Genomic DNA, 13426 nt, shown 5'->3' on the forward strand with positions numbered 1-13426 from the left:
ATATTTCATCTACGTGGTTTAGGTGGTACCAGCATGCACAGTTGACACACGCAAAGATATGATCGTGAAATCTCCTAATTTCATGCGTGCAGGAATGTTTAGAATCTCCAAAAAACTTGGGGGCTTCCATACATTAACATTTATCCAAAATGCCTCTCCAGCTACGTTTTTTGACATGACAGTTTTGGGTATTTCTTCAAACTGCATATGTTCATTTTCATATTGGGCTCCCCCTTATTCCATTTTATGTCCCCTTGGTTACAGCTTCCCATATTGGTAATACAATCAGTATCTGACGCAATAGTAGAGCTGCGCATTAAATATGATTAGCGAAACAAACTATTAGGCAAACACAATCCATCATAATCCATAATCATTGACAAACCCACCACCATTATCTAACAACCATGATATCAAGTGAATAACAAAGTGGTGGAAAAAAGAGCATCTTAGTGATCAGAATTCTCATTAAAACAGAGTAATCTGACCCAAACACAGTAGAAGAGGAGGAAATTAATAACAGAGTTGAGGTTAACTGCAATCATTCTGGATCAGGCGAACCACCAGGGACCAGCTGCATTCCAACAAAAGAATTATAACAGTGATTTAGATAATTGAAACTCTATATATATATATATATTGCATTTTCACATTATGGCTCCATTTAAATTTTATTAAAATAGGAGCAGCTAACTAAGGCTTGCAGAAAAAAAGTTTAAAAAGCATACGGTTTACGCTTTAAGATGAAATGTTTGGGATGTTGAAATCATTGTTTGTATCAATGATAGAGGAAATAATTCTACAAACTTGAATTCAAAAATAAAATACTCTTTTAAGTATAATGAATAAAAAAAACCCATCATATCTCACTTACAATAGCAATGTTGTTTCCATTTAGTAAAATCTGATCAAGCTTTGTTATCCGTCTCCCTTCAGCAGTGATCTCACTGTAACACATATATAGAGCCATAAAGTGATTAATATAACCTCTATAGTTGTCCGCTAAAAAATAAAATAAAAATTTTAATTTCAAACAGGAAAAGAAACTCGCACTGAAGCTAAACATGTTGGGTCAACAGTATTTTTAAGAGAATAACCCTAATACAATCAATCTCCACAGTATTTTTAAGCAAAGCATGTTGAATTATGAGCTCCCATTTTTCATCCAAAGATCAAGTACCCCAGGTTAAGAATCCCACCTCGAAGTCTGCTTCCCTTTCATCCACACAAAAAGTACAGTCTGTGGTTGACCTAATACAATCAACCTTCACCAAAATTTTAATATTTCAGACTCAATCTACACCACCTTAAATTTATTTGCTAGCATTTGGGCGATTACCTCCAATAACAACTTTTTGATCAAGGGAGCTCATATTTTAGTCATGTTATCTTCTGATGTCTGAACACCAAAGGCTTGGACAAAGTGGAAAATGAAGCATCAATAATCCCCTACTGTATCAAACTTCACAAAGAGTAGCTAACTGAATTGAAAGACATGTCATGTGAAGGGTGTCGCTAAACTCAATGACAGGGATATAATACAGTTTACTTTCATGCCACAGTCCACACACACACACACACACACACACACACACACATCAAAACAAAACAAAAAAACATAAAAACATAAAAAAAACAGATAAAATATATTAAGGTCCAAAGACCCCATAAAATCAAAGCATCAAGATCCAGGAAAACAATATCATATGCACTCTCTTCTGTGGAATCTAAAGATACCCTAAAAATTTATGCTTCTTTTCTACTACACAAAACTTCTTTAAAAAAATCAACAAGTAAACTTTCATATGAAAATCATAAGATAGGATTTCTTGCAATTGCAAACCACCTACAATAGCATGATCCTGCAAAAAATCAGAAAAGGACAACCTGCACAGGGGCTAGACTGAAAATTGTCATGTGGAAGAAATACTTTAATGATTATGAGACAAGATCAAGATGAAGTAAGATTTTTTCTTTTCTTTTTTGCCTAGCTTTTGACATGTTATGCACACGAGATAAGACAGTTACAAAAATTCCAATTTGTAGACAAATTTTGCGGTCTTTATTTAAATAAGCAAAAATATCAGGTGAAAACCTTAAAATTGGGAGGAGAAGTGGAAGAGAAGAAGGAGAAAAGGTAAAAACCTCAAATAATTGAAGAAAAAAAATGCCTTCCAAACAGGATTTTCTAAAAAGGGCACAACAAAACAGTGAATACGGCTTAACACAGAATTCTATATTAATCTATGAGATTGACTATGGAATTCTGTATATTTACCATAAATCGAGTATCCTTCCACTCCTTTTCTTGCTAGGATTTGAAATCATGTATAGTGGAAAGGAGCATTTGCCTACTGACATAATAGATAGGGAGGCTAAAACCAAAGATCTATAGTTGTTTGCAAACTCTCCAAGAAGACGGGTAAATTATCACCTCCATTATCTTGTTCTTTTTTAAAATGATAAGTCACACACACCTAGCGGCTCTCGAACCCACGACCTCACCCTCCACCCCATCATTACGGAAGGAAGAATACCGACCATTTTAGATACTTATAATATATCATACAATCGTCAATGAGCACTAGCTAAAATCAAACCTCCTTTGGGTACAAACTTGGTTGAACTTCACTCAATATCTCTTTTTTTATTGGATATGAATTTTAAAAAATCCATCATTGGATTACATTTTCTTCTTATATCTTCTTCAATACTTGCAAAATTTCTAGAAAATCAAATATTAATAACTAAGTATAAAAAATTAAGCATAAAAAATAAGTTTATGAATCATACAAGTAAATAACATTGGATTGGTACAACATTTAACATGTGTGTTAAGAAATTAGAGAAGGGCATACTATTCAGTGACGTCTTCGAGGACCATGTTGACATAGACATCGAAGCCCCTAAGAGTACCAACGAGCTCCTTGTCTCCCTTCATTATCACCCATATCTTAGACCCTATGCACCTGTCAATGAGCTCTGAACACAAAAAGGGAAAAAAAAAAGTTTTCATTTTCTATTGGTTTTCTCTTAATAGAAAACACAGAGAGAGAGAGAGAGAGAAGAGAGTAGGACCTGATGGTAGCAGCTGTGAAGGATTGTTGGCCATGGAGATTGTTGAATATTCAGATAAGGATGCTGCTGGCAATCAAAATTATAATTTAAACCCCAAACCAAAAAAACCCTAATAAATAAATAATATGTAATCTGAGAGAGTAACGAAGAAAAAAACTCAAAGTTACCTGAAATTGGGTTGCTAATGCTGCGGGGCCAAACGCTCTCAACTGCGAAACAAAAGAAAGACAAACTCTCCAGTAAGAGTAGAGGCGGTGGTAAGGCCTCCCTCTTCTCTTTTTAAATTGATAGTAGCTAAAAATTGAGCTTTTTAACTCCATAAAAAGTTACTTTATTTATTTTATCTATAAACATGCTATAGTAATATGTCTATTTTAAGTTTCAACACAATAAAATAATATAAATATCACAATAAAATAATATATCTTCTACAATAAAATAATATATCCTATAACAAAAAAAAATCCACAGCATCATCCACAACCACCTATACCATCAGCCCACCACCATCACCGGCTACAACCACCACTCTACTTTGGCAACCACAACACAACATAGAAAAAAAAAAAAAACAAAACCACAACCATGGCGGTTGGGATGGCGTGGGGTGAGGCGATCGACGGCTGGGACGACGTGGACTAAGGCGGACTGAGAGATGAGAGATGAGAGCTTGAGAGCTTCAGATGGGAGCTTGAGATTGACTGAGAGAGAGGATGGTGAGATAAAAAAAAATGAAAAAAATAACCAAAGCAGTATTATTTTAATACGGGGTGAATAAACAATTAATTTTTTTTTTTAGATGTCTGCTACAGTGCACATCTAAAGATAGATGTGCACTGTAGCAGTTCAGCTAAAATTTATACCTATGCCTCCACTGCTGCTGGGCCGTTTTTGGTATAATGGTGGAACTAAAATAGCATTATAGCTATTTAGTTCCATTGCTACAAATGCTCTTATTTGTGTTTTGTTAATATCACTGGTAACGCCATTGAACAAATGCAAAAGCCTCAAGTTTATATTAATGAAAAATTTCAATATAATCCCAAATAAGAAAGGGCCTTTTTTCCTATAAAAAGAAAAAGAAAAAGAAAAAAAAGATCCTTTTTAGGCGCATCTAGATAAATTATCTTTGTTTAGTGGGTTCTAGTTAGTTTAAGAGATCTTGTAAAGTCTTTTATAGTTGAATAAGAGATATGGAGTCTAAACTTTACTTACACCACAAATTAATTGGTGTCTTAGTTTGATGATAAAGAACTATATTATTAGGAGTGGATGCAATAGATTAAAATTCTAAAAAAAAATTATCTTTGTTTAAACCATCATAATAAATCTTAGAAATTTACATCAAGTGAAAATGTATAATGAAATTGAAATTATAAAACTACTTAAAAAATGCATGTGAAAATATTAATGAAAACTATTGTGGGCGTCAAAAACACTCTAAGCTAACTCAGGCACAAATGTTCTTGATTTACACAACAAATTTCTAAAAAATGGGGAAGAGATACACAGTGGGAAGATCAAGCAGATAATTAGAAATAGAAATAACCAGAATTAAGCTTTCATATATATAGAAACAATGTTCCCAAAGTATAGAGGAAAGAATCAAAGGAACAAATGTATAAGAAAATACTCTCACTCTCTCTCTAGTTCTTCCTCAGACTTTCTCTCTTTATTTTTTCTGAATCCCCTCTCCTATTACCCTCCTCCTTTTATAGCAATTTCCATCATCCTCTAGCTGTCGAACTCCCAGCTGGATTTGGAGGATACTTGTCCAATTAGCACTCTGCTCTGCCATTTCTTGATCATGAAGAAGAACTTTTAAGGGCGTTTTCACTGCTTAGACCAATCATTCAGCATTTAATGTGGTTGACATTAGGTAAGAGATCTCATTAATGTGGAGGTGACTGTTTCATTGGGTTCTGTATTTTCTTTGTCGTGTCCTTCGGAAAAGATGTAGAAGATGGGTGGTCCTACATGAGGGAGGAAGTTGCTATCTTAGGTACCTTAGTGACCTCGGAAAGAAGGGTTAGAGGGGTTACCTCGGCTATGATTCTTGGGAAGGTTGCTGTCCCGGATCTCCATGGTTGTAAGCCTAGTTGGTTCCTTTCCACCAGTAGGCCATTTCATCTATAATCATACCTTGAGCTGAGCATGTTCCTTGAATTTACGTCTTAGGCTTTGGTCCTTGGGTCGAATCAGAGTTCCCCCCCCCCCCTCCCAAAACTATTATTAAGAAGTTGATGGATCAATGTAGAAATTAGAAATTTAGTTGATTTAAGTGTAGCATAAGCTCAAAAGCCTTTTTTTTTTTTTTTTTTAATGAGAATACTTTCATTTCATCCAATTTTGGGGTTGATGCTTTTTCCATTCATAGAAATACCTAGGAGTGTGACGAGATATAGCACAAAAAAATTAACACCCCCACATATGCATAAATCTCATCACACTCCTAAGTATATTTCTATAATTGAAAAACGCATCAACTCCAAATTTGGCTTGTTCTTTTGCTTCCCTTAAGTCTCCACCCCCCCCCCCCTTTTAACTCTTTTCTATTCTCTCTTCTTTTTTTATTTTTTTTCTTCTTTTTATTAAATAAAAACTTCATCATGTTTATATAGAAAAATTGTAAAATGATGTAACTTTCAATTGTTTGCACTCTCTACTATCAATATAAAATATACAACGATATAGTACGGATTTTCCTCTTCCTAAACACTTTGTTGGTGTTGTGGTATTTGTTTTGCAGTGGCTCCAAAATCATCATCCTCCAAGAGATGTAAGTTGTCTAACTTTAATCCTAAAATCTTTGTTATTGAAGAAGCTTATCAGGCATACTTGTAAATCTTCAAATCTGCTCCAATAGTTGTAGAGCCTGTGGTAGATGTCAGATCCTTCAATGGCACTTCCATTTTTGCTACTCTGAGGGATTGAGGATGGGAACCAATTTTCTCATCTTTCAATGAGTCTCTTATCAAATAAATTATTCGGGAGTTCTATGCAAACCTCATAAGTTCCGAAGAATGTGTGAAATGCTTTGTTAGGGGCGTTCACTTCAAACTCACTACCCGGGATCAAATATCACCAGTATCGCCCTTAGTCCTTGGATTGACACATAGTCGTATGAAAGTTGTCGAACTTTGGGATTAGAAACTGTAGCAAGATTCTTGGGGGCTCATTACCATCTTTGAGTCTCCTCTATGACTACAGGCAGGTTTTCCATTGAAAATAAAGGTCTTCTAAATATTTTGGGTGCCAACTTTTATCCAATTGATCACCTCACCAATATCAACAATGGTCATTCTCGCTTTCTTATGATCTTCTCAAGGGCAACACGATCGACATTTGCTATCACATCTATCACTACGTTCGTCAGCAAAGTGTTTGAAAGTCATCTAGAAATGGTCTTCCATTCCCTTCTTTTGTGATGAGGATTTGTGATCATTTCAGTATTCCTCGGCCGGAGTCGTATACTTCCCTATATAGGTTTGGCCCCATAAATTCATCAACCCTTACTCGAATTCGTGCACAAATTTAGAAAGCCGCCGCCAAAGAAAAGAGTTCCTCTAGAGAAAAAGAAACATATAGTCAACGTCCTTCTCCTGGATCCGGTGGTGTTGATGTAGGCCTTAATGAAGAGATTGAACGTGATGACGTTGAAAATTGTCACCAATAGGTCACACCGTACTCGCGACTCAAAACGAACCTGCACAACAAGAACGATCGAAAGAAAACCTTTAGAGAGCACCGGTGTGGTGTCGGCCAAACGCTCTCCGAAGGTCAAGTCAGAATTCGTCTCTTCACTCTAGAACGTTAGAGAGGGTCAATTCATTGTACCTTGATTTGCGAAAGTGTTAGTCCTTTTATAGTGGTGGAGAGTTGGCTTTTCTTCTTGATCTCCAAATCTTTTCCATGTGGGACTCTAATACAAATTCTCCAAAGCATGGTGAGCAAGGATTTCTCTTTTTTGATCTTAGGGCTTTTCTAGGCGATAGAGATTTCGGATCATGGGCCCTCACTATGTCTGTCAGCGATGGGCCTTCAAAGCACGTGGGACTATCTTTACACAGGCCCAACAGTTCCAATCCGTCAGGCCCATTAAGGTAGGCCCATCAGGCTCTATATTTTATCATCTTCAGTTGCCCCCTTCACCCCAATAGTCCGTCCGCTTTTAGGTCAAAGGATCAATGGGTGACGATCCTAACGTAGGGGTATGACGGGTATTTTTATGACGGAATGGGATCCGTGAGACAAAAAGAAGGTTTAAACTGATTGACGGATTCATGCAAGATAGGATAACGGTTCCAGATGGATCAACCCGTCAGAAGAAGATTCATCAAGTTGACGGTTACATGAAGGGTATAATCTGTTGATGCGTACTGACAGGTTGTCAACATTTATTGAGCATGCCACGTGTCAATCTCTGAATGGCCGTTGTATAGGATCGAAGCGTCGCTTCGTCTTCCGTGCATCTCCTATATATATATAAGGTGCCTCACTCTCCCATTTTCACAATTTTCAACCAGAAATCGTCTGTCAGAGCGAAGCCGTCAACCTTGTCAGAGCACTCCGTCGTGGACGAGTATCTACCGATTACAACAATCGTCACCCATCCTCCACTAAGTGTGGTAAGTATTTACTTTAATACCATAATCAAGTTACATTTCCGTCCTTGCATTGTTGTTAGGCTTACTATACCCGTCAATGCTTTCAAACCCGTCAGTCTTAGGTTTCATCGTCAATTGTAGGAAATGTCTAGTGCGTCAAGTAACCAGTCGGTGGTTCGTGACGGGACGGAATACGAGGATGTATACCCGTCCGGTCATAAAGACCAAGAGAGCCCCGACGAAGATAGGAGTCCGTCTGCCTCCTCTTCGTCCTCAACAAATGAGGATGTGGAGATAGTTGAAATAGAGGGTTCTGATGACGACGGGAATCAAGCACTGGAGTCCGTTGTAGGTGCTTATGGACTAAGGCAGTTCATCATGTTGCCAGAGTGGACAGTGCATAGGTTCACATCCGTCATCAGGGAGAGACATTTCAGCACTCTTAGAACCAACTTCCAAATCCCGGACTACGTTTCCATCCGTCTACCCTATGTGTCGGAGAAGTGTTACTATGAAGGGGTAGAAGGTGTCGGAGTATACGAGCAGGCGTTGAAGGCAGGACTTCGGTTCCCGCTCTCTACACTTCATAGGGAACTTTTGCACTATCTAGGGTTGTCCGTCACACAGATATCTCCTAACGCCTGGAGGGTCTTCATAGTCATGGAGATTCTTTATGGTGCAATGTCGAATGGAGAAAGGAGACTGACGGTCCGTGAATTTCTTCACTGTTACCGTACAGACGAGATTTCTGGGTCAAGGGGGATGTATAGTTTTGCTAGTCGGAGCCCCTTGTTGAAGGTGATCTTTGAGACCCCAGACTCAAATAGAGACTGGAAGAGTCGTTACTTCTTCCTGGAGGGTGACAGATGGATGAACCGTCCAGGGGAGACGGAGTACCTGCCCGTTGACACAACCTGGGCAGTGATAAATCAATCGTGTATGCACCCGTCTTAATTTTGCAATGCTTTTCATATCCGTCCATTTTTATGTGTATATCTTAATCGTCTTTCTCTGCAGGTAGACGGCACCCGTAAGTTAGCCTCGAGGAATTTGGTTTCCTTGAAAAGGTTTGCAGAAAAACTAAGCCGGAGGAAAGGACCTGGGCTAAATTGGTGAATCCGAAGACCATTCATTGGTACTGTGACGGTCCTGAGCCCACTCAAGAGGCTATTAGATACGACGAGCGAGTTCATAGACGTAAGCCCGTCGACTTTACTTTGCCATTTATTTAACTTTACTTAGTTTAATTTCATCCGTCATTATTTGCAGAGATGGAAGACGCAAAAAAGAGAGCTTTAATTAAATCTCAAGCCGTCAAGAAGAAGGAATCCGGCGAGGTGGTACCTAAGGGGTCGGCTTCAGCCCCGAAGAGGAAACCGACATCAAAATCTGACCGTCCGTTTAAGCAACCCAAGATCTCTCTTGAACCTGTGGTTGGCTTGATGGCTGAGGGTGCCAAGACCGTCACCCTTGCTAAGCCTGGGACGGGAAAAGGTTTCATGACGGCCCCAGACTCTAAACAAGAGAGACCTCCTCCCCTCCTCCGTGATGACTCCAAGTATGCGTTGGAGAAGCTGTTGTCTATTATCACGGCGGAAGACTATGAGGATCTGGGAAACCACTCGACGGAGGCTATGGGGGAGACGGGCCTCTTTGCTGTTGCTCAGGTGGGTTATGTCCGTCAAATATGTTTGTTTCTCTTTTTCGTTGTTTAGTACATTACGTGACGGGCTCTCTTCTTGTTTGCAGTCCTTGGTTATGATGAAGGGATTACTGGACCGGTGTCTCAATCGTGAGAGTACTTTGGACCAGGTGCGTGCAAAGGCGGAGCAGACGGAGGAAGAGCTTGGTCAACTCCATAAATGGAGGTCCAATATGGAGAAGAAGCTGGAGCTTTCTGAGAAGGCAAGGAAGGAGCTGGAGGAGAAGACGGTCGAGGCATTGACGGTTATAGAGAAGAAGGAGGAGGAGATTAAAGAGCTGAAGGAAAAGATCCGCAATGCAAAAGAGGTAGCCGTCAAGGAGTACCGCGACTCAGACTCTTTGTTGGGCGAGCTGGCAGACTCTTTTCTGCAAGGCTTCGACGACTCGCTCCGTCAGGTCAAGAAGGCCTACCCCGAGCTGGATGTGTCAATGGTCAAAGTTGACGACCAAGGCCAGACCTCTGCTCTTCCCGTCGCTTCCGAAAATACGGAGGACCTCTTTGGAGACGATGCAGCTCAAGGCGACGGAGAGTCAACCATGCCGAAAGGTGTTCCGGAGGCCGACCCTAAAAAAGTTGATTGAACTTCTGTAATTCTTATATTTTGAGGACGGTTTGTTCCTTTTTGGACTGGTAGACTTAAATGTGTACTTCAAAAATTTATTTCTGTTTTATGTCAGCCTTCATATCGAACAATGTTTTTTTTTATTTTATTACGTTTATGCATATTTTTATTGTCGATTGAGCAATTACATCCGTGAGGATTTTCCTACTCCGTCTACTTTTAGAGGCTTATTATGAGTACCCGTCCACTTTGTGGTAGTTGTCTTACTTCTAATTGGATCCATCTATTAGGTGGACTTAGGGATATATTATCCGTCTGCTTTCTTGTGTTTTACCTTTATCATGTTCGTTCATTTCATGGTTGGCTATTTTAACCGTTTCGAAGATTCATCCGCTTAAGGACAGCCCTTTTATAGTCGTGTTTATCCGTCCACTTTGCGGAATTGTTTATCACTTTTAAATGTACCGTCCTTTTAATGGACTAGTAAAAAATTTTAACACAGTTGGTGGTCCGTCAACTTTGCGGACACGTTCTTTTACTGTTATGGCGATCCGTCCATCTTGTGGACTATGTAGTTATCCTTCTAGGACGATCCGTCGGACGTCCATCTTGTGGATTTCAAGTAATCATCCCTGTAGGATGATATCATCCCTGTAAGATGGTCCGTCCATTTTGTGGACTTTATTTTGTGTTCGTCCATCTTGTGGACTTTAAGTTATCATCCCTGTAAGATGTTATCATCACTTTAGGATGATCCGTCCATCTTGTGGACTTCATTTTTTATCCGTTCATCTTGCGGACTTTAAGTTATCATCCCCGTAGGATGTTATCATCCCTGTGGGATGCTCCGTCCATCTTGTGGACTTTAAGTTGTCATCCCTGTAGGATGTTATCATCCCTTTAGGATGCCCCGTCCATCTTGTGGACTTTATTTTGTGTTCGTCCATCTTGTGGACTTTAAGTTGTCATCCCTGTAGGATGTTATCATCCCTTTAGGATGCCCCGTCCATCTTGTGGACTTCATTTTGTATTCGTCTGTCTCGTGGACTTTTAACTAGCTTTCGTTAACTTTGTGGACAATTGTAATGACATCCAAGTAGAAGATCATAATTGTATCTAATTATAGAGATGCGTAAAGGAAAAGTGCCTGCCCCCTTGGGCTTAAAAAAGGCATGACAAGATTGTAGCAAAAGAAAAACAGTTAAAAGAAAAACTTATAAAAAGCTTAAAAAGCCAAAAAGAAAATTGGTTGCCATTCGCCGTGTTACTATCACTGGTAGTATTTTCTCAAATGCTCGGCATTCCATGGATGCTGTAGCTTCTCTCCATCTGTTGTCTCCAGGTGGTATGTTCCTTTCCTTTTCCATGCCGTGACTCTATAAGGTCCTTCCCAGTTGGGGCCGAGTTTTCCCTGTGTAGGGTCTCTAGTTGCATCTATGACCCTCCTGAGTACGAGGTCTCCTACTTGGAAGTTTCTGTGTCGGACCCGGGAGTTGTAATGTCTGGCCATGCGATCCTGGTATTTGGCGATCCTTTGCTCCGCCGCCAACCTTACCTCATCTATCAGGTCCAGCTGTAGCCTCATAGATTCGTCGTTCCTGCTTTCGTCATGGTTGTGAACCCTGTAACTTGTGAGCCCAACTTCTGCTAGGATGACCGCCTCACTCCCGTATGTCAGTTAGAATGGCGTCTCTCCTGTTGGAGTCCTCGCCGTTGTCCTGTATGCCCACAGTATGCTCGGCAATTCTTCGGGCCATATGCTCTTTGCCCCCTCGAGCCGAGTCTTGATAATCTTTAACAGGAATCGGTTCGTGACTTCAACCTGGCCATTAGCCTGAGGATGGGCGGGTGATGAGTAGTGGTTTTTTATTCCTAGCTGTGTGCAGAAATCCCGGAAGTGGCCGTTGTCGAACTGCCTCCCGTTATCTGAGACAAGGACTCTAGGAATACCAAACCTGCATACGATGCACCGCCAGACAAAACTTCTAATGTGCTTTTCTGTAATGGTGGCCAAGGCTTCCGCTTCTACCCATTTTGTGAAGTAGTCAATACCTACTACCAAGAACTTTAGCTGCCTTACTGCCGTTGGGAAAGGTCCCATGATATCTAGTCCCCACTGAGCGAACGGCCATGAAGCCGTTATAGGGGTCAGCTCCTCAGCTGGCTGTCCTATAAAATTGCTGAACCTCTGGCATTTGTCGCAGCTTTTAACGTAAGACTCGGCATCCTTCTGCATGGTTGGCCAGTAATATCCAGCTCGTACCAGTTTGTGCACCAACGACCGCGATCCAGAATGGTTTCTGCATATCCCTTCGTGTACTTTCCTCATTACGTAGTCTGCCTCTTCGACCCCGAGGCATCTTAGATAAGGGCGGGAGAAACCTCTCTTATAAAGAATGTCTTTTATCAAGACGAACCTTGCCGCTTGGACTTTTAGCTTTCTCGCTACCTCCTTCTCTTCTGGCAGTAACCCGTCCTTTAAGTATGAAGTTATCTGAGTAGTCCAGTTTCTTTCGGAGCGTATCTCCTGCATGTTGTCGGGGTCTATTAGTGGAAAGAGTTGAACAAAGGAAAGTACATTACCCGGTGTCATCATATGTTCTGCTGAAGCGGCTTTGGCTAGCCGATCGGCGAGCTCATTTTCTCCCCTGGGGATTTAGACGACCATCGCTTTTAGCCCGTTGGCTCTCGCCCTTACTTGATCAAGATATCTCTTCAACCTTTCCCCCTTGCATTCATAATCTCCGTTTACTTGATTAGTCACGACTTGAGAGTCGCAATAAACGACCACACTTTCAGCTCCGGCGGCTTTGGCTAGGTCGAGTCCTGCCGCCACCGCTTCATATTCTGCTTCATTGTTGGTAATGGGTAAGTCGAGACGGACCATACATTCGATCTTGTCTCCTTCAGGTGACAGCAATACTATGCTGGCCCCTCCAATTCGCCGATTGGATGATCCGTCGGTGTAGATGCTCCACTGGGGGGGTTCTTCTGCCCCCTTGTCCTCGTCACGCGTAAACTCTGCTATGAAGTCGGCTACAACTTGTCCTTTAATGGCCACACGCGGACGGTACTTGATATCAAACTCACTCAATTCTATTGCCCACAGCGTCAGTCGACCTGCGGTTTCAGGATTACTCAGTGCCCTTCGCAAGGGCTTGTCGGTCATTACGTTCATGGTATGGGCTTGAAAGTAGGGTTTGAGCTTGCGAGCCGCCGTGACCAATGCAAAAGCGAGTTTCTCCATAGGTTGGTATCTTTCTTCGACACCGCGGAGCGCCCGGCTGGCGTAGTATACAGGCTTCTGTGCATTATCCTCTTCTCTAATTAAGGCCGCGCTGACGGCGACAGAGGAGACAGCCAAGTAGAGGAAAAGTTCTTCACCAGGTTGCGAGGGACTCAATAGGGGTGGTGAAGATAGGTATGCCTTTAATTCCTCGAACGCTCGTTGACACTCGTCCGTCCACTCGAAGG

General features: G+C 41.0%; 1 protein-coding gene across 2 annotated transcripts; it reads right to left on the reverse strand.

Annotated features, from left to right (window-relative positions):
- Window positions 1–293: 293 nt before the first annotated feature.
- LOC115959429 (sm-like protein LSM5) lies at window positions 294–3359 on the reverse strand. 2 transcript variants are annotated; one of them, XM_031077814.1, is made up of 5 exons: window positions 3246–3359; window positions 3079–3144; window positions 2859–2982; window positions 875–947; window positions 294–574 (listed from the first exon to the last, which is right to left on the reverse strand). In XM_031077814.1, the coding sequence occupies exons 2-5, from the start codon at window positions 3110–3112 to the stop codon at window positions 542–544; spliced, it is 264 nt and encodes an 87-aa protein (XP_030933674.1). In that variant the 5' UTR covers window positions 3113–3144; window positions 3246–3359; the 3' UTR covers window positions 294–541. The 2 variants fall into 2 exon arrangements, with proteins under 2 accessions (XP_030933674.1, XP_030933673.1); XM_031077813.1 differs by having other exon boundaries at window positions 3079–3141; window positions 3246–3358.
- Between the last annotated feature and the right edge of the window lie 10067 nt (window positions 3360–13426).

Source organism: Quercus lobata, chromosome 9 (genome assembly GCF_001633185.2).
Source record: "Quercus lobata isolate SW786 chromosome 9, ValleyOak3.0 Primary Assembly, whole genome shotgun sequence".
Classification (NCBI taxonomy): Eukaryota; Viridiplantae; Streptophyta; class Magnoliopsida; order Fagales; family Fagaceae; genus Quercus; species Quercus lobata.